Below are 24,821 nucleotides of genomic sequence, written 5' to 3'. Positions count from 1 at the left end.
ACCTTGTCTCTGGACCTCCACAAGTAGTGACCGCAAAATGAAATGCTTGCTGTTGTAAAAAGTTGTTTCAAGCCTGTGTTTCGCTGGCCAATGAGAGATAGAAGAGGCCGAATTCATCGTACCAAATACAGTTTCAATTGTTCCTCCCCATCGCGGCGGATCTCGGGAAGAAGATACACTAGCTCGTGTCAAGCAGTGGCCTTTGATTCATTAATTGCGATCGGCACAGGTGGCTGGCTGGAAAGTTACAAGGATATACTCGACCAAAACGTTGGCCATCCGAACGATGACATTTATTTCTGGCTAAACAATGCCACACAATTCAATGTTGTTGTGAATAGGAAGAGATGATCAATACCGTGCAGTGTCATTCAAATATCGATATTCAATGCTATTAAAAAGGAGAATTTTAAGAGTCTGCAAATACTTGCTTAAAAAGTGAATGATAAAGTATTATGATTCGCAATGTGGTTAATGAAGGGGCCTAAAATGTCTTCTATTAGAAATTTAGTTATTAACAATAATTAGCTCTAAACAAGAATGTATGTCAGCGCAATCCCCGAACCGGAAAAAGTGTGTAGATTATGTAGTCTGTATGTTGAAAAGCTCCATAGGTGATCCCTACTTGTCAATATTCAACAGTCCATGGTCTTAATTGAGGTTATGCCAGAGCAGTTACTCGCAACTCCATTGCACCGAGGTCGAACGTGGTTAGCAGATTGTTCAACAGCGAGTCACCGAGAATGTACCCATCCGACCCCCCGTCGAACAGGAAGAGCAGGCAATGCCCGGTATTCGAGTCAGTGAGGGCGGATATCAGATCGGTGCTGGTGATATTGAAATTGACCCCGCCAAGGGTAAACGCAACTTTTGGCGCGGTGGCATTACAAGGTACTGAATATGCGCTCGAACTGTTTTGATACCTTGCAGGTGGTGTAAAGGAGTTCGCAATAGAGGTAATAAGATCTATGAATATTCAAAACGACAGATGTAAGTAGCTGTGCAATGACCTTCCAAATGGATTTGGATGTTGGGGGGGAGGAACTACCATTTGGGAGATATAGGCCAGATGTGCCCGTGTCCATGATGGCCTGAATGGACGAGCCGTATGACTTTGTAGTGCCATTTGATCCATAAATAACATTATCGACGGAGATGGTATAATAATCGCCTTGGTTGATTGTTGGTTTCGACTTTGTGGCATTGGTCTAGAAGCAAAAGAAATGGGTTAGTCCCATAAATGTCTATATTCACACTTTGTGGGGACACTCACAGTAAGAATAGGTAATGCCACCGTTGGCCCGGTGGTGTTCACTGGTGGGATCCCACCAAAGGCCAGATATCCATTGTCGCCTCCACGCTGAGGGGCAAAGGTGAAGGTCGGCAATGACAAGCCCTGATCAACCATTCTATAGAAGATAGGCTCATAGTTGATGCGTTGTTTAGAGGGATGCTGCGACGAGTTGCTGCCGGGGTACTCGCTTGTTAGTGACTGAAAAGCCAAACCAAATATTCCGCTGGCATTATAGACTTCGAAGAATGCTTGGTCGACTACCGCCACCTGTGCATTTGGGACTGTGAGGCCTGCGATTGTAATGCCTTCCCACCCAAATGTGCCTGTAACCATACCTGAGCCGTAGGCGGCGTAGAAATTCACATTGTCAATCTGACCCCCTGTATAGTCGCCGCTGAACGTGGGAGCAATTGTAGTGCAATCGGTTTGCTGTTGATTATTAGAGATTTATTTTCGTTTCAAATGGGTAGAACGGATGTAGACTGTTTTCCTTACATTTGTTGGGGCCCCATTGCTGTCTAGGCACTCATAACCAGTCCGGAGAACCCAGGTATCACTGGACCCGGTGTCTAAAATCATGTACATGGTTTTATTGCCCCATTGCATCTCGGCCACATAATTCAGCTGGTAATAGTTGCGGATCGAGGTGGTGCCAGTGGTGTTCGTACTCCGGGGGTTGAGGCGCTTCCGTCTACCGGCGGATCTGATCGTGGTTGGGACTTTTACCTTCCTCAGGGGTACGATGTTGTTGGTCACCACGTCTGGGCTCGGAGCCCGTTTTCCAAAGGGAGCCCGTGTATTGATGGCGAGCGAAGGTGATATAGCTGCTCCAAGAAGGAGAGCGGCAGTCCACCATTGAACCATGATGTACGGACTAGCAAACAATTTACTGACGAATTTGAGGCTGTTAGGGAGGAGCTACAGAACTGGAAATTTCTCTACTTGGAACTATTTATATACTTATTAATATTTATTTTCGGTGGACGCTCCGTAGTATGATGGTTATTCCCCTATTAGGTTGAGGAAGTGATCGACAGACAGCCACGAACTATCGCCTTATTAAAGTTTATTCGTTCTGTAAGACAAACCCGATACGAGCGGGGCCACATGGGGAAACAAAGTCGCTAATTCGATGAGCCTAGTAGCTTTGGTTACACTTTAATTAATCATTAGTGCAAAATGCAGCAGAGAACGGAGCATCGGAGTGGAATCTACGTCAGCATTGACCTTCTATTTCATCTCACCATGATTCGGTTTTCTTCCCTTCTTGGAAAAAAAGAAAGGAGAAAATAATAAGAGCAATAAACCCCGCAAAAGCGAAGTCAGCAACCTGTGCCGTGCTGGCGATGGATCATTGGTGAAGCGAATTGAAGCGGATCACTTAGCAAGTTAACTAACTAGCTGCCTAGTCAGTAGTTAGGATTAATTAGTTACCTACGAAATCGGCGATGCATGAACTACTACAAGAATAGATCATTTTATGGTTAAAAGCCCGTTTACGGAGTACATTTCCATTACCATCTAATTAGCTCTCTATAGAGTAGATCGGATATCTATATAGAGGTGACGAATGCTTTAATATTACCATTACGATAATTATAATCTGACAGTCAGATTCCTGCTTTTCTTTATTCTCTTACATGTCGCCCGGCCATTACGCTGAGAAAACCAGTTGATATATAAAAACAAAATACTAGTTTAAAACCTTTGCAAATAGATATACTAACTCACCAGATCACTATAACTGTATAGCCAAGGATATACACCAACTCTGCAAAGAGTTCAGCTGCTGAAAGGGACGGGTATGTACCCTCAGAGCTCGCTTGCCGCACACAGTAAGATTCCTTCCCCCTTCTTACGCAATACTTGCTACCATTCACAGATCTGGTCTCGTCTTCTTGGCGTATACTCTAGTCTCAATGCACTCGACCCTGGCAGTATAAATCGGCGGCTGCTGCGAAGAGAATGTTTCTGGTGGCCCATATATCCCGGGGTCTAGAATCGAGCAAGTGGGACTTTAGCAAGTGCATTTTGGATAATAACTTAACTCTCGTGTTTGCTATAGTCTCGCTAGCGGTTTTGGACTGCCACATTATAGTTAATTGTGGAGGCTCGGGTGCATGCGGAGATACCTGGTAATCCAGACACGAGTCTTTTGATCATCGCTAGATTGGCAAGTAAACTGTTTATATATTATTGTTAAGAGTTAATATGCCTATGATTGCTTCTTAAATATCGGCAATCGAGGTCCATCTTACCGATATACACGCAGCAGAGCTTCGGGTTCCGGAACAATGGAAGATTTCTTATACTTGGATCGACATCTCCCATCCACGGTCCTCGATTGATATTCATCTGCACTTGAATCTAATATCCGGATCAAGAAGCGAATGTCCAGGATACGGAACAATGTTCTGTGGGCGTTGTGATAGCACCATAGAAGGGAAGACCTTGACCTCTCGAGCCAAGGAATGATCGTCCTGAATGCACCGACTGATTGGTTTCCAATCTTGAGAGGGTAAGCAACGTGCATTAGCAGTGGAGAGAATTGTAATCTTCAGAGACATTTTGATGATATGCCCATGGACAAACTCTTTATATAGGAGCGTCCAATGCTCTTGGCTTAACACTTTCGTTTCTATCTGATTTTATCTCCGGATGTGACTGGTTCACGCATGTCGTAGGAGCCAAGTTGAGATCTTGGCTGATGACAGCATTGCGTGGTCTCATTACCCACCTCATCAGTTATAAGCCTGATCATCTGCCTTTGAAAGGAGCTGTATTTCTTTTCCAATCCTCTTCTCATACTCTCTTGTGCTATCGTGATCACAACTTTCCGGCGTCATCATGAAGACGGTGGCTCACAGTATCCTCGCGCTCGGCATGGGAATGTCAGCTATGGCGCAGAACATGTCTTATGGAGCCGATAATTTCTATCGCAGCAACAACGTGACAGTCCAACCGATCAGCTTCCCAACCCATTACCAGACGACTGTCGCAGGCAATATCTTCTATCTCAAGGGCCAGAACAACAGCGCTGCACCAGCCGTCGTGGTCGGGCACCCCATGGGGGCCGTTAAGGAGCAGAGCGCAAACCTCTACGCGACCAAACTGGCTGAACAGGGATTCATCACCGTCTCCATCGATGTCCCCTTCTGGGGTGCCAGCGATGGCAAGCCCCGCAACGCAGTCTTGCCAGACCTCTACGCAGAGGCATTCAGCGCCGCAGTCGATTACCTCGGCAACCAGAGCCTGACGTCCGTCGACCGCGAGCGGATAGGAGGACTTGGTATTTGTGGTAGTGGTTCCTTCGTGATCAGCGCTGCAAAGCTTGACCCGCGCCTCAAGGCCATCGCTACAGGAAGCATGTACGATATGGGTACCCTCGCCCGCCATGGTCTACAAAACTCGCAAAGCGTTGATCAGGTCAAGGAAACAATCGCCGAAGCAGCCCAGCAGCGCTGGACCAAGATCGACGGCGGCGAGACCCAGTATACCGGTGGCACCCTGGATCACCTCACGGCGAATGCCACCCCAGTCGAACGTGAATTCTATGATTACTACCGTACTAAACGTGGCGAGTTTACTCCTGTTGGATCAACACCAGAGCTCACCACTCACCCCACGCTCTCTACTTTCACCAAGTTTATCAATTTCTATCCATTCAGTGGCATCGAGATAGTCTCGCCACGCCCGATGCTCTTTATATCCGGTGACCAGGCGCACTCCCGTGAGTTTAGCGAAGATGCTTATTCGCGTGCTGCTGAGCCGAAGGAGCTTCTCTGGGTACCGGGTGCTGGTCACGTCGACCTATACGATCGCACCGAGCTTATCCCGTTCCAACGACTCACCGAGTTCTTCCAAACGAGTCTTGCCTAAAAAAAAGGTAGCAAGCTAGTGCAAGCAGGCCCTTATCCGATTTACTCACTCTCGGATTTCTTCCGGAGGTACCTTTCGCGGTGGAATGCTCCAGGGTGTGGAGGCGTAATGGAACAATTTGGCAAGGAGGCCGAAAGTCTTACTAGCGGCTCTATGTATGTTGTTCTCTATCGTAAAACTTGGTGTCATGTAGATTAGATAGCTTCGCTTATGCCAAGAAATGAAACTGGTTGCCTCCAATGCTCAAATCCTTTGTCTTTACCTTCCTCATCTTTACGCGGTTCTGTGCCAAGTGATTTGGGCAGCATGCATCTGGACTTGGCATCTTCGACGGTCACATCTTTCTATTAGATTGCTCAGTGGCTTTGCTCGATGATGTCGTACCACTGAGATAGGGATGAAGTGATGGACCAATCAAACAGGGGACTTTTGCTTACATGGGTCAATGAGCTAAAATTCGCCACTGACCAATCCGAGATGTTTTCCGAGCTTGGCACTGAGGCGATCCATTTGGCATATCTGGCTAGGGTTCGGGAAGCCTGGGACGATTGGACTGGCGTCATAAACCGGAAAGAGCGAAGGAGATTACAATATCGCATCAATCAGCGTAGTTTCCGTACGTACTAGTATCGTTCGGTCCAACAATGTGGTAATTCCAGTGTCTCATTAATTGCTAGGGTCGAGAAAGCAAGGCAACGAGGCGAAATCGCAGATTGCCATCATTTCCCCCACCTCCAATTTGCCCAATCCGCGTATGCTTCCACTTGAGTTCCAGGAGGAAAGTGGTGAGATTTGGGAATGCACACTAGCACCGCCAAATGCCCGTCAATACCGTAAATTGTTTGAGGCAAAAGCCTACGAAAGCTACATTAACGGCGCGCCGAACAGGGATCACCTCATCAGCCTCAGCCGGCTGAACGTGCATAGAGCCATCAACGAAAACATCCGTGCAGTTGGCATGACGTCCAGATGGTTGCAAGATGATAACTCGATATCAATATTCAACCTTGCCCAGCCCAGCTTCTCAATAGAGGGGATTCCGCCCTGCTTACACCCAACTTCTATTCAGCTATGTGTGCCTCATCATCCTTGGTTCGACTTTTTTCCCTTCCCTCGCATGCGTGATTGTATGATTCTTGCTGGCGACTCTTTTGATGACGATGACCTTTGTCACGATCTCATGGCCTTTTGGGATACAAGAAATACAGCTGCTACGTTACTAGTGTGGGGAGACTCGTGGGATGCAAGAAATTGGGAAGTTACGGAAGGCTTCGCGCAGAAATGGAAATGGCTGCTCCTTGATTCGCCAGAGTTACTGGCTTCCACGAATCGTTGGAGAAAGTCTAGAGGGGAGAAACCCTTCATATGGAAAGATATTTTGACAGAGGCATAAAAGTAGCAAAGTTAAAGTAGTTACTTTGAGCGCGTCTCTTTTCATTGATGTCATTTATATCAAAGTTCGTTTCGTGGGTGTCAGGCTAATGGACTCACTAGCACAGAGGAGTATCAATGGTTTCAGGAGGAGATTTATCTTAACAGGGTACAGCTTCAAGTTCGGGGTATGCATTGACCTCTTTTATATATTTTTTTTAATTTTCCACAGGCGATGAGGTGGTCGAACATTCTTGGGGCGATGCTAAAAGCCAACAAATTGCCAATGACTTGATTACATTAGACCCATGGGTCTATTCCGTCAGCCTGGTTCGATTATCTTTGTCTTAACGTAATATTCCAAGGATCACTCAAATAAATAGCTTGGTACAGGCAAGAGGCGTGTTGTGGAGAGAGCAGTAGTCAGTGAGTCTTATCCCATAAGTCAAGAGAGTAAGCAACTAGCATTAGTGCAATTCAAGCGCCTCCACATTGTAGCTCGTCTACGCATGAAATTAGACAAAAAGCTGATACTTTTAAAATGAAGCTTCCGGCCTGATAATTCTATTCACCAAAAACTTTATATCTTCGATTACTTCCTATTCTTAACAACGATCTTCACAATGGCTACCTTCAGCCGCAATTTTCCTGTCAATTGTGACGTGGATTTCGACACCAAAAATGTCGAAAACAAAACTGCAATTGTCACAGGTGGTAAGTGTTCCTCGAAAATCTCTAGATGCACATCAAAGACCGGTCTTGGCTTACTCGAACAGGTGCAAATGGGCTTGGAGAGGCATATGTTCGCGCCCTCGTCGCAGCAGGGTAAGAAGCCGCTGAACCCCATTCGGCCACCAGCTTGCTCACACTGCATTCAGAGCGACCGTGGTGATCGCCGACCGTGACGTCGAAGCAGGAAAGAGACTCGAAGAAGAGTTGACTGGGTATGCTCACGTTAAACAAGCAAATAATCCTCTCCACTGACCCTCTCAGGGTGAAATTCATCGAGTGTAACACAACCAACTGGGATGACCAAGTCCATCTCTTTGAAGTTGCGGCCTCATTCTCCCCAACCGGCAAAGTCTCCTTCGTCGTTGCAAATGCTGGTATCCACCGAAAGGATGAAGTTTTCGCCTATGCCGGCGATGACAAAGTTCTTGAAAAGCCAGATCTCGCTACCATCGACGTCAACCTCATCGGCTCCCTTTACACATCGAAGCTCGCGTCGCATTACTTCATTAAACAAAATGGACAACAGCCGTCCGAGTCACAGGAGGATACTTGTTTGATCTTGATAGGATCCGGTGCAGCTTTCCTAGACTGCCCTCGCGCTCCTCAGTACTGCGCTACGAAATGGGCTATGAGAGGTATCATGCATTCACTCCGGAGAACGGCTTTCTACTATGGGAGTCGTGTGAATGTTATATCGCCGTGGTAGGATAATTCCGTTTGCTGTGGTCTCGAAACTGGTGCTGATGAACTCAGGTATGTTAAGACGAATATTCTCTCCGAAGAGGATTTTGCGCACGTCACAAGTGTGGGTGTTCAATTTGCGGAAGCTTCTGAGGCGGGTGAATGTCTCCTGCGAATTCTCAATGATAGCACTATCAATGGTCGCTCGTTCTTTGTTTCTGGAAAGAAGTGGTCCACAAGAGGGTATCTGGATTTGGATATTGACGATTACCCAGGGGATTCTCTGATCGAGAGTATCCAGCGAGACCAGGTCAAGTCGGCTCCTGTTGAGATGGGGCTCTTTATTTAGTATTATAGCCCACCATTATCCGAGGCTCAGCAGATTAGAGAAGAAGGAAATTTTGAAATGATTATTAGTATAGGTGTTATTTAGAACGCAGATGGAAAAAACAATGCTGTTGGGAAGGTGAAAAATTTTTGGAAATGCATGTTCCCCATTAACTCCAAACCATGCCCGCTTATTTTTCCCTTTTCCCTTGTCCAGTCTCGTTCCGGTCTCTAGATAGCTGCCCGAAGTCCGGAGACGAAACCGGCCTCATAAAGTGCAACAAACTTTTCGTAGTCATCCGCTTCATAAAGTGAAATCTCTGAGGTGTGTTCTGTAGACATGGATTACATATATGGCTGTAGGTATTCATATCGTTGGAAAATGCTCGGTAGATAGAATCCATGTTGAGGTGTGTGATGGGGGCTCAAGGTGTTCTGAGCGGTAGGCAGGGGTTTGGATTGATCTGGGGCTTGTCTTTGCGCTCTTGAATAATGTCGCGGGCCATGCCCCTCATAGCCTCGATGTTCTTGGACGTTCGCCACCGCACCGTGACACGCATGTTGTTCAAGATCCCAGGAAGCGTGGACTGAAGGTCGGCTTCCTTTGGCAGGTGTAGCATAGAACTCACGAACGGGTACAAAGTGTCGTTTTTATAAAAGCTATTCAGGCGGAAGCTCATTGTGCAGAGACAGATGGTGTCTAATGTAGGGCGTGTAAAATCATCGCAAATATTGATACTGGGTGAATTGCCCCGGCGGGCCCTGCATACCAGCCAGCCTTTTTAGTTCTCGTTACCTACTTAAAAGCAAATACTTAGGAATCTTTACCATTTAAGACACAACTGTTGAACGACATCACTCATGTCCTCGAACATGTCCCGAATTCATAGCGGGCCAAAGGCAGGCATCAAAACCCGATGGGCGATGTCCCAGCCACGTTCTCCGTGGTAGGCTGCAAAGAGGCCATCTTGGGCCACTATTCGTAGCTTCTCCACTCCCGCGATGACGGCCTTATGGAAGCGGCTTTCGTCACAGAGCTCATCATGGAGGGCCCGGCTAGTCGCAAAGATTAGCTTCTCGCCGTTAATGATGATTTGGAATAGTGGTCCTGAGGTGATTCGCTAGCGATGGCTCTTCCTACATGTTCGACCAGACAGTGAATCAAGCCCGAATCTCTGGCATGTTTAATCAGGAGATCTCCCGGGGTTCGGTTTCCGGTATTCAGAACACCTAACATGGAACTATATCCCAAACTCGGGTTGCACCAAGATTTCTACCTCGGTTATACATAGACTAAACTAAACCTTTAGCTTTGCGACATGTTCTAAATTAAGATGTAAGTTAAGAACAAATTAGTTGCCTGCTGAGTTTCACCACACCGAACACCGAGAACCGCTAGCCCTAATTCCCGAAGACCGAGCGCCGATCCATGGATGCAAACAGTCAGTATCCATGATTCTCCATCGCTGGACACCCTAATTCGCCTAAATGGAATAAAGAGGAGCTAACTTTGTTTACTGATAGGTTATCTGTACACGAAGACAGAATTGTTGTGAGTACTGTCAGTGAGATTGTCCCTCAGATCCCTAATCATTTGCCAGAGTACTTGTGTGAATTATATTGTGCATTACAAGAGGCAGATAGTAAAATCTCCATAATAGAATATGTAACAAACTGATTTCAACTATGGAAAGAACATAAATAGCGTCAATATGCTGAGAAAGACTACAATGAAATCAACCTCATGGATCTATCATTACATTTATATTGGTGGGAACTTTTCTTATCTTAATTAGTATGAGCTTCTGCTTTAAGAGAAAGTACTTTCCTGATCAACAGTCTTCTGGCGCCCTCGCTGATTATCCTTACTAAAAGTTATATGGATTTTATATATCTTTGTTGGGTTCAGCTACAACATCAAGTACTAATCTATTAAAGAGAAATTAGGAAGCGGCAAAATACAAGCGCAAGGAAGTAGTGATTTATTTAAAGAAAAAAGGAAAATGAGGAGCACAAGATTTAAGAGTCTGCAATTTTATTACTATCTGTCAACTGATGGGCTAGAACAGCATACTATTGAAGGACAAGTGGGGTTGGGGGGTTCTCGACCATGAATTCACGATTTATTGGAGATAGTCTCCGTTTGTCTCCTTATGGATGACGTCAAATAGTGGCTTCGCACTAAACCACCCAGCCAACGGCGTCCCAACAGTCTTGTATGTAAAGGCAGCGTCCGCATCATCAATCTTCACCGTCTGCCCACCTCGTCCAGCCGCCGCAGCATCGGCAAGGAGCTGTGCCTGGCAGGATTTTTCTAGACTAACAAACCAGAAAACTGCCTCTTCAATGCTCTTGCCGACGGTGAGAAGACCGTGGTTTTGCAGGAGGGCAGCTTTCTTGTTACCCAGTGCGGCAGCGATATCCTTGCCTTCCTGCTCGGCGAGGACTACGCCGTTGAATTGTTTGTATACCACGTGGTCCTATTTCCGACTGTGTCAATTGTGATTACACCGCGCTGTAGCTTGGACGGAACACTTACATCGTAGAATGCGCAGGCATCCTGCGTGATAATATCGAGCGGCCGTCCCAGGGAGCAGAATGCGCGCCCGTACAGACTGTGGCTATGAGCTGCGCACAGTACGTCCGGTCGGGCAGCATGAATCGCAGAATGAATCATAAACGCCGCGGCGTTGAGCATGCGGTTCGGCCCGCCGTCGATGACCTTGCCTGAGTGGTCGACTTGAATCAAATCGGATGCCTTGATCAAAGAGAAAGCAGTACCGAAGGGATTTACCCAGAAAGTCGAAGGGTCAACTGGGTCGCGAAGAGTGATATGACCGGCGACACCTATTGTAACAAACTGTGAGCATCTATCTTTATTTCCACGTCAAAGCTAGGTCCTGTGTCACCCGTACCCTCGTCGTATCCGTTCTTGCCAAAGATTCGGAATGCAGCAGCCAGGCGGCCCTTGAGGTACTCTCGCTCCTGCATTTTGTCTTCAAACTTGGGCATGCTGGGCATCTGCATCTTGACTTTGGCTTTTTCGGCGCCCTCCGCCTGGCTTGACTGCGGGGCTCGCACAGTCATGTTGCTAATAGTCTCGGTTGCTGTTGGGGGAGCCATGATGGATTGATTGTTGTTGACTGACGATAGATGACACTTTTCTCGCTACGGTTGCGACAGACGGGAACACTGTGCAATTATAAAGTCGCCCAGGCGGGGTTCTGCTGATTCCAACAGATGGGACGGATCGCGCGGAGGTCCCTCACTAAAGACAACCGTCTATGGGGCACTAGTTGTTTGCCCGAGGTTATCCTCTGTGTTCCACGAGATGCTATGGGCGATCGTAGAATACGGAATCACGATTTTGAGCCCTAATCGGAATCGAGTACGTGAATCCCGAAACCAGATATCTTCCAACGTGCTTTTACAATAAAACAGATTAAAGCTGCCCGCATAGTGCTGAACTGATCGGGCCGCCGAGGAACTCGGTCCAAAAATAGCAAAGTTAATAAGCTTTCAAATAGAATGGGTTTAATAATAAACCCAAACCGTTTCGCTATCCCACAAGACACTGATGATGACAGATTCGTACGTTTGCATAGCAATGCGCCAAAACAAATTATCAAAATAAGAAAAATAGACAGTGATAATCCGACTCCATACCTCGACTGGCTCCGACTCGGGCCCACTGCCACAAATTAAAGGTGTCCGCTCAGATGCGGGGGAAGATGTCGAATACCCAATCCATGCTATGGTCATTGGCTGCCCTGTCCTCAACCCCGCTGCTGCCAGGCTTCACAATATCTAAATTAAATCTTGAATTACAGAAATAAAAATATATCATAGTGGTTGTAAAAAGATAAACTTTCTTATAGTACCAAAAGTATTTGAAAATATAAGTTTTAAATTGGGTTGTATATATTGATATTTCCCTAATAGAGTCTTTCAGCGAAGGCAATATAGTGGGGAACACAGAGGATGATGAGTTTGTTAAGAGGGAAAAGTCCAGCCTTAAAAAATTACCAAAGGTTTCTAAATCTTTAAAAATATAATATTTTTTCTATGTTAGAAACTATCTGATTTATTCTAAATATGATTTCTGTAATTATAAAACATTTATAATAAATTTAGTGATTAACTCTATTTTTACTGTATAATTCTCTATATTATACTTCTCTATTTTTGGCTATAAAAATATTATATTTAAAGCAATCTATAATAGCAAATTAGAAATTATTACTTAGTAATGTCAAAATGTATCCAATGATTCGTCTGAGATCGAAAGTCACTGAGGAATCCTTAGGCTGTCATTTGGTTCTGTTTATGTTCCCAAACGGTTCTGCGTATTATAGAAAAAGAATATATAGAAATATATTTTTTAAAAGTAAATATATTAATGAAATATACTATTAGATATAAATATAAATCGAAAACCAAATGTTTCCTAAAGGGAAAATAAAATACCAGAACTTACATGTATTACTGATTTAGTTCCAGACCTTGGAATCAGAACCGAACCATTTAAAAATTTGATTTATATCTTAAATAAGAAACTAATTAAGCCTAATTAGAAAATTCTAAAAATAGAAATATAAAATTTAATTAATAAATTACTATATTAAGTAATAATAATCTAAGCACGTTTTATAATTATAGAGCAATATTAATTTAAAAATATCGAGTGCCAGAAACCATTTTAGAACCAAAGAACCGAAAATGACAGCCTAGATACACCAAAACCGCACTAGAAAGAACCATCTGGATTGCCGAAAGGGGGCATAAGGATGATGAGGAGTGATGGAAAAGGACATGGAGAGTCAATGGTTGGCCTGACTCATTTGGCCCGCTCTAAAACATGTGGATCAATAGATCAAATCCAGAGCATCATATTGGTCACCACTATTTGTTGTGGCTTGCTATACTGTCTTCCTCAGCATATTAATTGGCCTACTTTATATGCGCTAAATTTAGACTTCAATTAAACTATTTGGGATCTTAGCTCGGTCATAGCAGAAGGCGCCTTTTAGGAAAATTGCAATGTCAATATAGAGCTTTTTCAATATTCAGAAGTCTTAATGTTGAAGTTTTTTCAATGTTGAACTGTTTTAATGAGAGAGAACCTCTAATTTTAAAGAATTCTTAATATTGAAACTATTCATTGCTAGAAGTCCCTCATCATTAGAAGCCCTCCATACTGAAGCCCTGTAATGTTGAAACTCTCTCAACATTGGACCATACCCATCATTGCCCTCTACCACCATTGGCGAATCATCAATATTAACAACACAGGGTAAGATAAAGCTACTTTTCTACTATCCTTGGGAAGGCCAGCATATTTATGAAATGTTTCATCACACATTATAATGTTGAATGGTCCCTGCAAGGTTCTCATAGCATTTTAAAGTTCATTATTACCACACATCACGAGGTTGATTAATCCCTACAGGGTCCCCACAGTGTTTAAAATTTATTTCTATCTTGCTAACGAATGTCTTGTCTAGATGTCTTATCCTGGGCTCCTCTAGGGCACCGCTTCTTTCGCCCCGTGAATTACTGGAAAGCGGTATACAGATCTCACTATACGGCTATTGCATGGGTGTGTAGCACTTGGTGCCAGAATGGTTAAGAGGTAGTTTTAAATCCAACTTCAGGAAAGGCCTTGCTTAACCTTGTCGGGAATGACATCACGTATTCTCTCCAGGTCGCGACGCATTCGTCACAAAGTTTAACGCCGCCAAATTCATGGGGACTCTGGACCCCGTATGACTTGGGATACTGGCATCGCGTACAGCGGTAATTACCATACGTCTCCAACAGCTCAGCCAGACCTGTGAAAAGGACCTTGTCGTCGGAGATAAGCAGGCTCCTATAGCCCTCGACGTCGTCATCCACACTTCTTCGGGCTTCGATCCGACACCAAAGCTTCGAGTTCTGGCGGGCTTTGTTGATGACCTCCGCCGTCTCTGGCTGGCAGATGCCGAGACTATCCTCAACGAAACGGTATCGGCGCATGGTCATGTGGATCGGGCCCCCAAATGCCCGGAGGAAGTTGGTGACATGAGCGAGCTCAGGCTGGCCGGCCCAGGCGGTGTCAAAGGCCCATAAAACCTCCCGGTAATAACGAAACGCCTCAACGCGCATATCGTTAGGTACATATTGGAACGTGCTATGTGTCTCGCCCTCGGAACGGTGTTTATGATAGGCAATGGCGTCGTAGAGAATATCACCAATTTCTGCGAGGATCTCGAATTGTTCATTTGAGAACCAAATATCAAGGTCGTTGCATCGCAAAGCAACTACCAGTGTAAACCGTGCAAGTGAATCACAATCCCGCAAACGAAACCACAATTTCGGGGACGCCGTTAAAACGTTCATATAGCGTTTGAATAGCTCGCAATTTCGGTTGCTGCCGGTCTTGGTGCTCGTCATGAGGCAGAATGTGCGGAACTCTCGCGCAATCTCCACTCCCCCTGGTGAGTCACCCAGGAGAGTCGAAAGGAGATCATCTAGGTCATAGTTAAGCACGTTGTTGCTGGCCGTCACATCCACCAGATCCCCCCGGAACTCAGCAACGATCCCAATCACAATAGTCCGCATGAAGGCGACATAGCGCCTCCAATTTGAGTAATAAGGAATCACACATCGACTGTACTCCCAGGCGCATGCATAAACCTCCTCCTTAAATCTCTCGGGAAGATCAATATTGTCGAGATCATGCGCAATATCGGGCGGATAGTACCATAGATCCTGGGTCTCCTTGGTCGAAGTTGGTAAAGATTGTAGGTCGTGCGGGACCGGGGAAGTGGATCGTCGCGCCATATCCGCGTTTAGCTGAATTTGACTCAAAGCAAGTTGGGTTTGCGCTGGTATAGATGATATCGAATCTATATCCATCTGCTTTGTTGAATGGCTTGTAGCTCACGGCAGGCCAGCGGCTGCCATCCGTTTTATGTGGAACGGATTTTCACCTCATTTTCCCTTTTGAGCGAGAACCTACGCCGGTAGCGGCAATACGTAGAGTGGATTACATTGAAGGAGTAAACTCTACGGAGGTGGGCACAAAAAGTGGTGAGAAGCGCTAATTTTACTAAGACACTTAGTGCCAACGCCACGTTGTTTAGCTTGGTACTAAAATTACTTAGTAATCTAGTAAACAAATCAAGTACTTACGAAAACGCCAGAAGCTGACATCACGGCTTCTGGTGTTTCAATAATCTCAATATTGCTTTTGCAAATTGAAGCTATTCCTACCCACTCCAAGCATTATATCACACCGCTACTCTGTGTTTTTCTCGCCCGTGAGCCCCTATTCCAAATAAACGGGGTAATATTACTAATATTCTGCTATTTAATAGAGCGATCGCGAGTCCGAAGGTTATCCGCTCAACGCGTGCAAAAATGGCCAAAAAGGAATCTTATCCGATAGAAGTCCGCGCGCAGGTGGTATCCTTGGTTCTTATATCAAATATGAAGCCTTTGGACGTTGCAAAGCTGCTTAATATACCATTTCAAACAGTCTATAAGATTGTGAAGCGTGCAAAAGATCGTGGATATGATCCCACTGTTAACGCACGTATTGACCAATGCTATATTGCAGATTTGCCTCGTCCAGGCCGTCCAAAAGCTATCAATGAGGACGTTGAAAAGGCTATTATTGATTCTATAACCAAGGATCGCTGTGGTCGTGAGAAATTTTCGGAATATCTTGGTTATGAAGCCGGTATTTCTCAATCTTCTGTTTTATCTATTTTGAAGCGTCATGGTTTTAGCAAATGCAAGCCTACTTGGAAACCTGGTCTGACCAAAGAAATGAAGCGTAAACGACTTCAATTTTGTTTAGATCATCAACATTGGACATTGGAATATTGCAAGAAAATAATATGGACCGATGAGACATCTGTTATTCTGGGCCAACGGCGAGGAGCGCAAAAAGTTTGGCGAAGATGTTATGAAGTGTATCATCCAACCGTTGTTCGCAAGCGACGATTCAAAAATGCCTGTGAATTTATGTTTTGGGGCTCCTTTTCATATTATCACAAGGGACCCTGTTATATATACGAACCGGAGAGCGCTGCTGCTAAGAAAGCTGCTGTAAAAGAGCTTGAAATTCCTAATCGTAAACGTGAAGAAGAAGCGAGAGAGGAATGGGAGTTGAATAATAGACTTCAACGCCTTCGTCTCTCTTCTCTAAGAGGGAGAAAACCTCGGTTCAAATTTACCGCAAAACTAGGGAAGCTTGAAGGGAATGGTAAAGGTGGAATTGATTGGTATCGGTATCAGAAAGTAAGTGTATTATCTATATAAATTTGATATCAATGCTAACCCTGATTTAGGAGATCCTTTTGCCTCTACTAACCCCCTTTGCTCAGGAGTGCCTCAAGGAGAATTCCGATACCATTGTTATGGAAGATAACGCGCCTCCGCACGCCCATTTTCACCAGCGTGAGATTTATGAATTCCATAAGGTTATGCGGCTTCTTTGGCCGGGGAATTCGCCAGATTTGAATGCAATCGAACCTACATAGTTTTGGTTAAAAAGGCGTACGACACTCCGCGGGGCTCCGGCAGACAAGAAGACAGCAAAAATTCATTGGTACGAGGCCTGGGATAGGCTCCCTCAGCGTCGAATTCAAGAGTGGATTGAGCGAATCCCATTTCATATCCAAGAAATCATTCGCTTGGAAGGTGGCAACGAATATAAAGAGGGCCAACCCGGACGAGATAAGCGTATTAGGAATCGCATCAGAAAGAAAAGATATCTCTCAAATCGGGCATATCTAGACGATGACGACGACTGGAAATCGGACCAGGAATAGCTTCAGATTCCCTACTTGCGCGAAGATCAATTATATCGTCCAATCTCTTTATTACACCTATTTTAGCTGAGACGAAGCAATACACATCTTCAAAGGCCCCGGAGGCCAATATTGCCAAAATAAAAGGGGATTTTATAGGCAAATATTGGCCTGCCGAGCGTACGCACACGGAAATCAGATCTCAACTTCTCTCATTATCTACGGAGATTCGGATGAGCTTGACTGAATTACGCTATCATCATATTACTGCGACAGTACGCGACGCGGCCATATACAGGCCTGACCGACTAGACCGCCTAATCCCAAGTTGAAGATATCTATTTGCAGTAGTTTATAAGCTTCAAAATCCAACATGGAGTTGACGATTTGTATGCCTGTTTTACAGCTACATAAGCTTCCTCATATTTTATAGTGTAATGGCATGTATCAATATAACACGCTAGGGAAACTAATATCATTAGCGCGCGCCACATTCTCACCACTTTTTGTGCCCATCTCCGTAGAGTGTATGAAATAAGCAGAAAGAATTCAGCCACAAAATTTAAGCTCCACACCAGCAGCAAATCAGCCTACATTGTATTTTATGTCATGTAAGGAAGCTGCTGATCTGACCGAAAGTGCTTACACGTAATCGATCATACTCGAGAAATCGACGCAGCGTAGATATGGTCCCAGTGCTCGTTTACTTTGAGTTCAATTACCCGTCTTGTCGCTTTCCCCCACCCTTCCAACCCGTGATCTGATGAAAGTTTATCCTTATTCAAAGATACTGTAATTACTACTAACCCGAAGTTATTTGTCAAGTGTCTGAATAGGGGGCCAAAAAATATTTTCAAATATATAAGCCAGCTTGGCCAATTCCCAATATTGGGGATACACAGACGATTCGCCACTGTTCGAAGACATGACCCCGCTTCTATGGGAATCCAGCCTGACTTCTTCCAGCATTCTCTGTGCTGGGCTCCTGATAGTCATCTACGTCTTCACGGCTGTTGGGGCCTGGTATCCGTTACGGAGGCTCCCGACACCCTCCTTCTGGGCAAAATTCTCCTATCTATGGCTAGCTAAGACCACTTGGAGTGGGAGGCAATACTGGGTGTATCGGGACTTACACACAAAGTACGGTCCGTTGGTGAGAATCGGGCCCTATGAAATCCACACCGATGATCCGGACATACTTCGACAATTGACAGGTTCCCGAAGCTCCTCCCGTAAAAGTGACTGGTATCTAGGTGCCCGCTTTAATCCACGTCATGACAACATACTCAGCACACTCGACACAGAGGCCCACGCGAAGCTCAAGCGGAGGACGGCTCCTGCATACAGCGGCCGGGAGGTCCCAGATCTCGAAGCGGCCATAGATTCTCAGATCCTAATTATGGTTGACCTTGTGCGCGGCAAATGTGCGATGGCGGAGGCTGGCAGACCGGTGGTACTTGATTTATGTGCGCTGGCGGGCTATTTCAGCATGGATGTGATCACTCGCCTTGGATTTGGGAAAGAGATTGGCTATCTCCGAGATGAAACCGACCACTTCCAGTTTCATCAAAGCCTACAGCGGGCTTGGCCATACTTGACCATATCAACAGACATCTCTTGGATCCGAAGAGTCCTTTTCTCAAGGGTAGGACTGAAGCTTCTGGGTCCACGGTCGAGCGATAGAAGGGGACTCGGACCACTGATGACGTGAGTAACTCGTTAATCACATGGGTTGGGCTAGCGATCGAGTAACCACACCTGCAGGGTTGGAGAATATTGTGTTCGCAATAGGTTTGCAGGGAATGAGCACATGAACGATATGCTGGTCAGGAGGCCCTGTTCAACATAAGATCCTAGATCCAAGGCTGACCTGATATTACTACGCCAATAATAGGGATCATTCATACGACACGGCCTGACGCAGCAGCAATGTGAAGTGGAAACATTATTCATGCTTGTCGCTGGTTCCGAAACTACTTCCTCCGCCCTCCGGTCAACCCTCTTGCACCTCATAACAACACCTCGAGTCTATGCAAAGCTCAAGGAAGAAATACGAACCATGATTAGGAAGGGGGTAGTATCCTACCCTATTCAATATGAGGAAGTCAAGCAATGCCCTTATTTACAGGTTAGTTCGTAACCCTCTACCCAGACCACCCAATGCCCTAGGTAAATTAAATTTCACTAAATTCCACTAGGCGGTATTGTATGAAGGACTCCGTAGCCGTCCACCTCTCCTCGGGCTCTTCCCAAAGCGTGTTCGAAAGGGTGGAGAGGTGATGCATGGAATTCATATTCCAGAAGGCACGGCAATCTGCACAAATATCTCCTCCCTGCTACGTTCGCAGGCACTTTTTGGCGAAGACTCTCACGTATTCAGACCGGAACGTTTTCTGGAGGCTGAACCCAAGAGGTGCGCTGAGATGGAACGAAATACTGAGCTAGTGTTTGGCTCCGGCCAGTTTATGTGCCTCGGGAAAACCATCGCGTTCATGGAGCTTAGTAAGGCTGTCTTTGAGGTTGGTGGACATTTCTTCGAAATTTAATGACCTTTTCTAAACAATGCGTCAGCTTATGAGGGCCTTCGATCTGCAAGTGGTGAATCCGGGTAATCCATGTGACGTAAAAAGCTTCGGGGCTTTCGTGGAAAAGGACCTGTTCGTTGATTTTAAGCTAGATCTTGCGATGCGTAATGACGCAGTTTCTGGGGTATGATTCGGAAGGAAATGATTGGGGCTAATGAATATGAAATTGAATAGGTTCCTATTACAGAAATTTCATCTTCAACTGGGTCCAGGTTCTCCTCCATATCATTAGGATTTTGATCAAAAATAAGAAATGAAAAATAAACCTAGCAATGGATATTAGCGGAGGAACAGCAGTACTAGGCGATGGACAATCAGCAATAAGAAAATTAGCAATGGAAAAACCGGCAATGAAAAACTGGTAATGGAAAACTACCCATGGAAAATCCTATCCAAGCAAAGCAGCAGCTATTTTCACCCTGGGATTTCATCCTAGAATCCATATTCCAATTCTTAGGTACAGTATCCGAATGTATTGAATTCGGGTGCCGAAGTTGATCTTTCGAATTGGTAAAACTACTGATATTTCGCGCTGATTGGTCAGTCTTCGAGTTCAGAGAATTCATCATCTACCGCTTAGTGTTACGAAACCAACATATGCAGAGTTAAAGACAGATTAGGATGTCTTAAGCTACTTTAAGATAAGCAATCCTTAAAGCAGCTAACACCATAACTAATCAATTACTATGATTGAGCACTATGTATTTACTATTCATATAGAATTTCACTTTACATAAGCCTCCATATTCATGTATATAATAAAGTATAGAAAGAATAATAATTAAATATACAATCTATATGTAACACGATCTGGCAGGGCCGTGTCCGGGGGTGTCTAGATAGACTAGATGTGGGTGAGTTGAAGCTTCAACGCTTGATATTGATGCTATAGAGCAAGGCTACTAGGGAGGAAGTTATCGGTTTTGATTATATAGTTATGGAAGGCTTCGAACTGAAGGCTATTCGAAGCCGAATAGGCTTATATTGAAAGTTATATCAAAAATTAAATAAAAGATATTGTTTGGTTCTCTCTCTCTGGGTGGGAAACCAAGCCTATATGCCCGAGTCCCTACCTCAGGTTATTGATACCTAATCTAACTAGATAAAGGCATATATTGCGAGGTGAGGGGTACTGGCATCATGCCCGGGGTCTTATGGTGTCAATTGTGATATATCACAATTGACCCCCGGGGTATCCCTGAGCCCCCCGGTCCTGCCGGATTAGGCTTGAACATCCTCCCTGTTACACTATATACACTAAATTATAAAGAAAATTATAAAAAGACTAAATCTATATAAATATATTTATTTCTATATATTTAGTTACCCTTAAGGAACCTCTATGTAGTTCACATCATCATATCGCTCCTTGACACAGCCAGTGACAACTAGAGTGAGTCTAGGTGCGTGACACTTAGCGCTTAGGGTTTGAAACAGGTCACAATACGCAAAACATGGAAGGACATTCCGGGTTAAAGTCCCCGAGCTCGCTTCGGACGACAATAAAAAGCGCATCAGTGGGGGTTCTCTGGACATTTGGCGGCTCCTTCATCTCAGGTCGGAGATCGGAATCATTCAAACTGAGAGGTACTCTGCAATCCCAAGTTGGATCCAAAGTTGTACACTAGTGGCCAGAGATCTCGCTAATACGAGTATCAAAGAGAACCAGCGCCCACCATAGTCTGCGACCAAGCTCGGCTTCGAAGACCGTACATTTAGCCAAGGCCGACTCACTATGAATTGTCATACGTTGGGCAATACGAATTGCAATACCAAGCATAGACGAGGTAGACCAGGGGTCTATTTTGTCATAAATCGAGACCTAGAAATTGTTGGTAATTTCTTGAACAAGGCTTGGTACACCTACTAAGTATAAAAACAATGCAGTCAAACAGTCACGATCTCTACATTGTAGGAATCCACACCTAATAAGAGCTTTTTGGCAGCCAAATTGAAATCTTGCCAAAAGATCCGATTTTGGAAACCCAAAAATAGTTTCAATATCGTCCTCTAGAGCGACACTTTTAAGAGCCACGCAATAAATACTGAATAAGAGAGCTTCGAATGCGGGCTTAATTTTCCTTATGTTGCTGGCAGCATCGACGACTTGCCTTTGCAAACTAGAAGCATGTGTGACCTTGAGCAGCGGATCGACATTATCCAGATAGACCTGCCAAAGTTTGAATATATAAGCAGATTCTGGGTGCAAAGCAGAGAGGTCGAAGTTGGTGTTGGGTGAGCCAAACACATAGTAGTCATTATTAACACAGAGGTTCTCCCAACCCCTCTTGTAGAGAAAATCACGAATGTGATGATCTTCTGAAGAATCGCTGTCGCTATCTATATTTGCAGGCTGTTTCTGTTATCTCTTCGTGTGTGGCCCTAGGTCCCTGAATATAGCATTAAATACTAACACATCGCAGTGTTTGATATTTTGAACAACATGGCCAATGCTACTCGAGGCGAGGACTATTCAACTCAGCACCTGAGCCAGCGCTATTATTTCCACGATTCCAACATGGATCTGTTTTTGGTCGGTGCTATTGGGTGGGGCCCAGCAGGTGGACTATCTATTGGAGAGGCATTTTATGTAGCCTCACAAATCGCCGACGGTGACGCCGACTCCTGGTCACGAGCCTTTGAAAGCCAGGGAATAGCACAGAGCATGCAAGCCGACGTGTGGCAAAGACGTGGCGCAATTCAAGCCGCAGGTGAGATGCGCCTGAAAGCATTTGCTTGCTACCGAATGGCCTGGCAGTTTGTTGCCCCGGGCGAGCGTTTTACAGCATTGTATCGCGCTCATGAGAAGCTTTTCGACCAAGCCATGATACAGCTGAGCTTTCCGGTCACTCGTTTTGCCGTCAGTTACGGAGGGGGGAAGCTACCTGGTCATTTCTACCAAGCGACTGATCCTACTGCACCAACGGTGCTGATACCTGCCACGAAGACCGATTCTTGTCGCAAGGACGCTACCTTTTTGAACGAGGCTATTCGATTGCCTTGGTTGATTTACCGGGACAGGGAATTTTCCAAGAGCAAGGGCTTCACTGGGAGCCCGCGGTCGAGAAGCCGATAGCAGCCGTGATTGATGAATTGATCGCTTCTTTTGGAGTGAAACCACGCAAACTAGCTCTCCTCGGTATGAGTATTGGGGTTTATTTCGCTTGTCGCGCAGCAGCTCATGAACCCCGACTCGCAGCGGTTATTGCCACCACACCACTTCCACATCCGCTTGAGCTATTTGAAAAAGTAGCAAAGCAGGACGCTGAGGCTACCGTATCGCAGGCAGCTCAGAAGAATCGGGAGGTAATTCTTTGGAAGGCAGGTGTATCCGATTTGTCGGAGCTGGCTCAGCGATGGGAGGGTATGATAGCAGACCCGAAGAAAGTTCATATGCCCTTTCTATCTGTACTCGGAGAGCAAGAAGGGCAGGTATGGAAGGACCAAGCGCAGGAATGACATGAAGCGATCCCCTCCAGCAAGAAGAGCTTTGTGACTCTAGATGTGCAATCGGGTGCAGATATCCATTGCCGAGGAAACAACCCTCTTCGATTGACTCAGGAGGTTGAGGCATGGCTGCGAGAGGTATTGTAAGAACTATGCTTTGCTCGGCTGCTTCTTAAGAGTGCAATATATCATGAGAAAGAGGCGACTCGTTTCATGTTGTTGCTTTTCTTTTTTAGAAACGCCCCAACGCTTCCTGTTAGTTTAGTTTTTAGGTTGATGTTAATACCAATTGAAACTGAGAATCAAAGATTGACATATGTGAATGTTGATTAAGTCTACATCTAGAAGCGAACGATGAATTTGCAGTAGCGGTGCAAAACTTGATCAGTTATTTGCTTAGCTCTTTCCAAAGAACTCCCTGCGCATAAAGACCTCATTATCGAAACTTCTTCCGTATATTGTAGATGAGAAGTAAAATAAAAATAATCCAGCGACAGAGCATGGAGGACGAACAGGTTGCAAGAACACCGCAGTCACCCATGTTGGAAACAGCACAAGTCAATGACACTACATTGCGGGCCACTCCGAAAATGAAGCAATTATTAATGATAATGGAGCAAGGTGGAGATAAAAGGCTATTAGTGGTACTATGCGTAAGACTTTTCCTTGCTAGGGGGACTTTTTTGTGAGGTAGAGTTAATTCTCAAATTTTATATGCGACTTAGATGAACAGAACGGTTATGGTAATCTCTCTAGAATAGCAATGTGGCTTGGGTTGCATAGATCTAGAGAACGTGGAAGTAGCACCCAGCACAACTTCCTTTTATATGAATAAGGGGGTTTGAGTCAACATTCCACCTTGACTTAGTTAAATTACGACGACGAAGAGATAGATTATGGTGAAATGCAAGATTACTCGGGTACTCCAATTCCCTTACTGATACAGAAACACTACGGTGACATTGGTTCTGACATGGCGTTGAGCGATCTTCGATTTGGCTTTTGGATTTATATACGACAGGCAGAACAGCATAGACTAGTATCATGAATTGTGGACGCAGCAAAAACAAGAACAATGGTGGTAACGATAAAAGTAGAGACGGACCAGCCGTACAGGTATATATGTAGACAAGAAGTGACAGTGCAAATCAAAAATTGGAAAAGACAGAAAAAGGCATTATACAGGTTCGATACGTGAACAGACAACGGCATAGGCGGCATTATAGTCCCAGTACTGAAGGGTGCGATTGAGACACAGTTCCATGCTTCAACTCAGTATGGCTCATAAGAGCCATTTTATCTTCTAGGTCAATGTTATAAACATTACAACGAACTATTTTGGTTTAGACAAGTATTACATATTTCCATAAAAAATATCGAGTAAAAGATCTGGAATTCTTATATTTCTTAGTTTGATTACTTATAGGAAGCTACGAACCTCTAATCTAAAGAAAACAAACTACTGGTTATTGATTTTTTTTAGTTATAATTATATTAATCATTTAAATTTATTATTGATGGTTCACTTTCAGAGTTTTACCAGACACTATTATTATATAGTTAAGTAATGTCAGATGTTATATAGATATAATATCTTGATGCTCCAAGATTCATCCCGATTCAAGGTCAAGGCCACAAGCCCGTGCCACAAATTCGAATTCACGGTCATTGTGACAGACACTCAATGAGGAGTACTCGCTAGTACCA

General features: G+C 44.8%; 9 protein-coding genes across 9 annotated transcripts; 5 read left to right on the top strand and 4 right to left on the bottom strand.

Annotated features, from left to right (window-relative positions):
• Positions 1–661: 661 nt before the first annotated feature.
• Positions 662–2,197, bottom strand: BGW36DRAFT_466826 (aspartic peptidase domain-containing protein; the record flags this gene model as incomplete). Its single annotated transcript, XM_046222361.1, has 4 exons — positions 1,790–2,197; positions 1,274–1,723; positions 1,049–1,208; positions 662–966 (listed from the first exon to the last, which is right to left on the bottom strand). Exons 1-4 carry the CDS (start codon positions 2,156–2,158, stop codon positions 662–664), a joined length of 1,284 nt encoding a protein of 427 aa, XP_046065258.1. The 5' UTR covers positions 2,159–2,197.
• Positions 2,198–4,045: 1,848 nt separating this feature from the next.
• BGW36DRAFT_331250 (Alpha/Beta hydrolase protein) lies at positions 4,046–5,360 on the top strand. The gene has a single exon (XM_046212831.1). It carries the CDS (start codon positions 4,142–4,144, stop codon positions 5,171–5,173), a length of 1,032 nt encoding a protein of 343 aa, XP_046065257.1. The 5' UTR covers positions 4,046–4,141; the 3' UTR covers positions 5,174–5,360.
• Positions 5,361–5,650: 290 nt separating this feature from the next.
• On the top strand, positions 5,651–6,566 carry BGW36DRAFT_309652 (uncharacterized protein; the record flags this gene model as incomplete). Its single annotated transcript, XM_046212422.1, has 2 exons — positions 5,651–5,793; positions 5,858–6,566. The coding sequence occupies 2 exons, from the start codon at positions 5,651–5,653 to the stop codon at positions 6,564–6,566; spliced, it is 852 nt and encodes a 283-aa protein (XP_046065256.1).
• A 601-nt stretch (positions 6,567–7,167) lies between these two features.
• BGW36DRAFT_434075 (putative adam) lies at positions 7,168–8,306 on the top strand (the record flags this gene model as incomplete). Its single annotated transcript, XM_046221366.1, has 5 exons — positions 7,168–7,258; positions 7,321–7,369; positions 7,423–7,488; positions 7,538–7,978; positions 8,030–8,306. The coding sequence occupies 5 exons, from the start codon at positions 7,168–7,170 to the stop codon at positions 8,304–8,306; spliced, it is 924 nt and encodes a 307-aa protein (XP_046065255.1).
• A 1,988-nt stretch (positions 8,307–10,294) lies between these two features.
• BGW36DRAFT_79792 (ribulose-5-phosphate 4-epimerase) lies at positions 10,295–11,532 on the bottom strand. The gene is made up of 3 exons (XM_046222600.1): positions 11,200–11,532; positions 10,824–11,131; positions 10,295–10,764 (listed from the first exon to the last, which is right to left on the bottom strand). Exons 1-3 carry the CDS (start codon positions 11,405–11,407, stop codon positions 10,408–10,410), a joined length of 873 nt encoding a protein of 290 aa, XP_046065254.1. The 5' UTR covers positions 11,408–11,532; the 3' UTR covers positions 10,295–10,407.
• Positions 11,533–13,659: 2,127 nt separating this feature from the next.
• Positions 13,660–15,322, bottom strand: BGW36DRAFT_392167 (ABA 3 protein). The gene has a single exon (XM_046217665.1). It carries the CDS (start codon positions 15,179–15,181, stop codon positions 13,910–13,912), a length of 1,272 nt encoding a protein of 423 aa, XP_046065253.1. The 5' UTR covers positions 15,182–15,322; the 3' UTR covers positions 13,660–13,909.
• Positions 15,323–18,007: 2,685 nt separating this feature from the next.
• BGW36DRAFT_309763 (BcABA1, cytochrome P450 monooxygenase) lies at positions 18,008–19,797 on the top strand (the record flags this gene model as incomplete). The annotated part of the gene is made up of 5 exons (XM_046212435.1): positions 18,008–18,789; positions 18,847–18,907; positions 18,977–19,210; positions 19,281–19,601; positions 19,654–19,797. The coding sequence occupies 5 exons, from the start codon at positions 18,008–18,010 to the stop codon at positions 19,795–19,797; spliced, it is 1,542 nt and encodes a 513-aa protein (XP_046065252.1).
• Positions 19,798–21,014: 1,217 nt separating this feature from the next.
• Positions 21,015–21,498, bottom strand: BGW36DRAFT_392158 (uncharacterized protein). Its single transcript, XM_046217664.1, has 2 exons — positions 21,329–21,498; positions 21,015–21,271 (listed from the first exon to the last, which is right to left on the bottom strand). The coding sequence occupies exons 1-2, from the start codon at positions 21,445–21,447 to the stop codon at positions 21,106–21,108; spliced, it is 285 nt and encodes a 94-aa protein (XP_046065251.1). The 5' UTR covers positions 21,448–21,498; the 3' UTR covers positions 21,015–21,105.
• Positions 21,499–21,795: 297 nt separating this feature from the next.
• Positions 21,796–23,386, top strand: BGW36DRAFT_442718 (Alpha/Beta hydrolase protein; the record flags this gene model as incomplete). The annotated part of the gene is made up of 4 exons (XM_046221589.1): positions 21,796–21,902; positions 22,020–22,039; positions 22,091–22,555; positions 22,615–23,386. 4 exons carry the CDS (start codon positions 21,796–21,798, stop codon positions 23,124–23,126), a joined length of 1,104 nt encoding a protein of 367 aa, XP_046065250.1. The 3' UTR covers positions 23,127–23,386.
• Positions 23,387–24,821: the final 1,435 nt, after the last annotated feature.

This window comes from Talaromyces proteolyticus (genome assembly GCF_021365285.1).
Source record: "Talaromyces proteolyticus strain PMI_201 chromosome Unknown BGW36scaffold_17, whole genome shotgun sequence".
Lineage (NCBI taxonomy): Eukaryota > Fungi > Ascomycota > Eurotiomycetes > Eurotiales > Trichocomaceae > Talaromyces > Talaromyces proteolyticus.
Note: the sequence above shows the minus strand (reverse complement) of the source record. Positions and strands in the feature narration are given on the sequence as shown.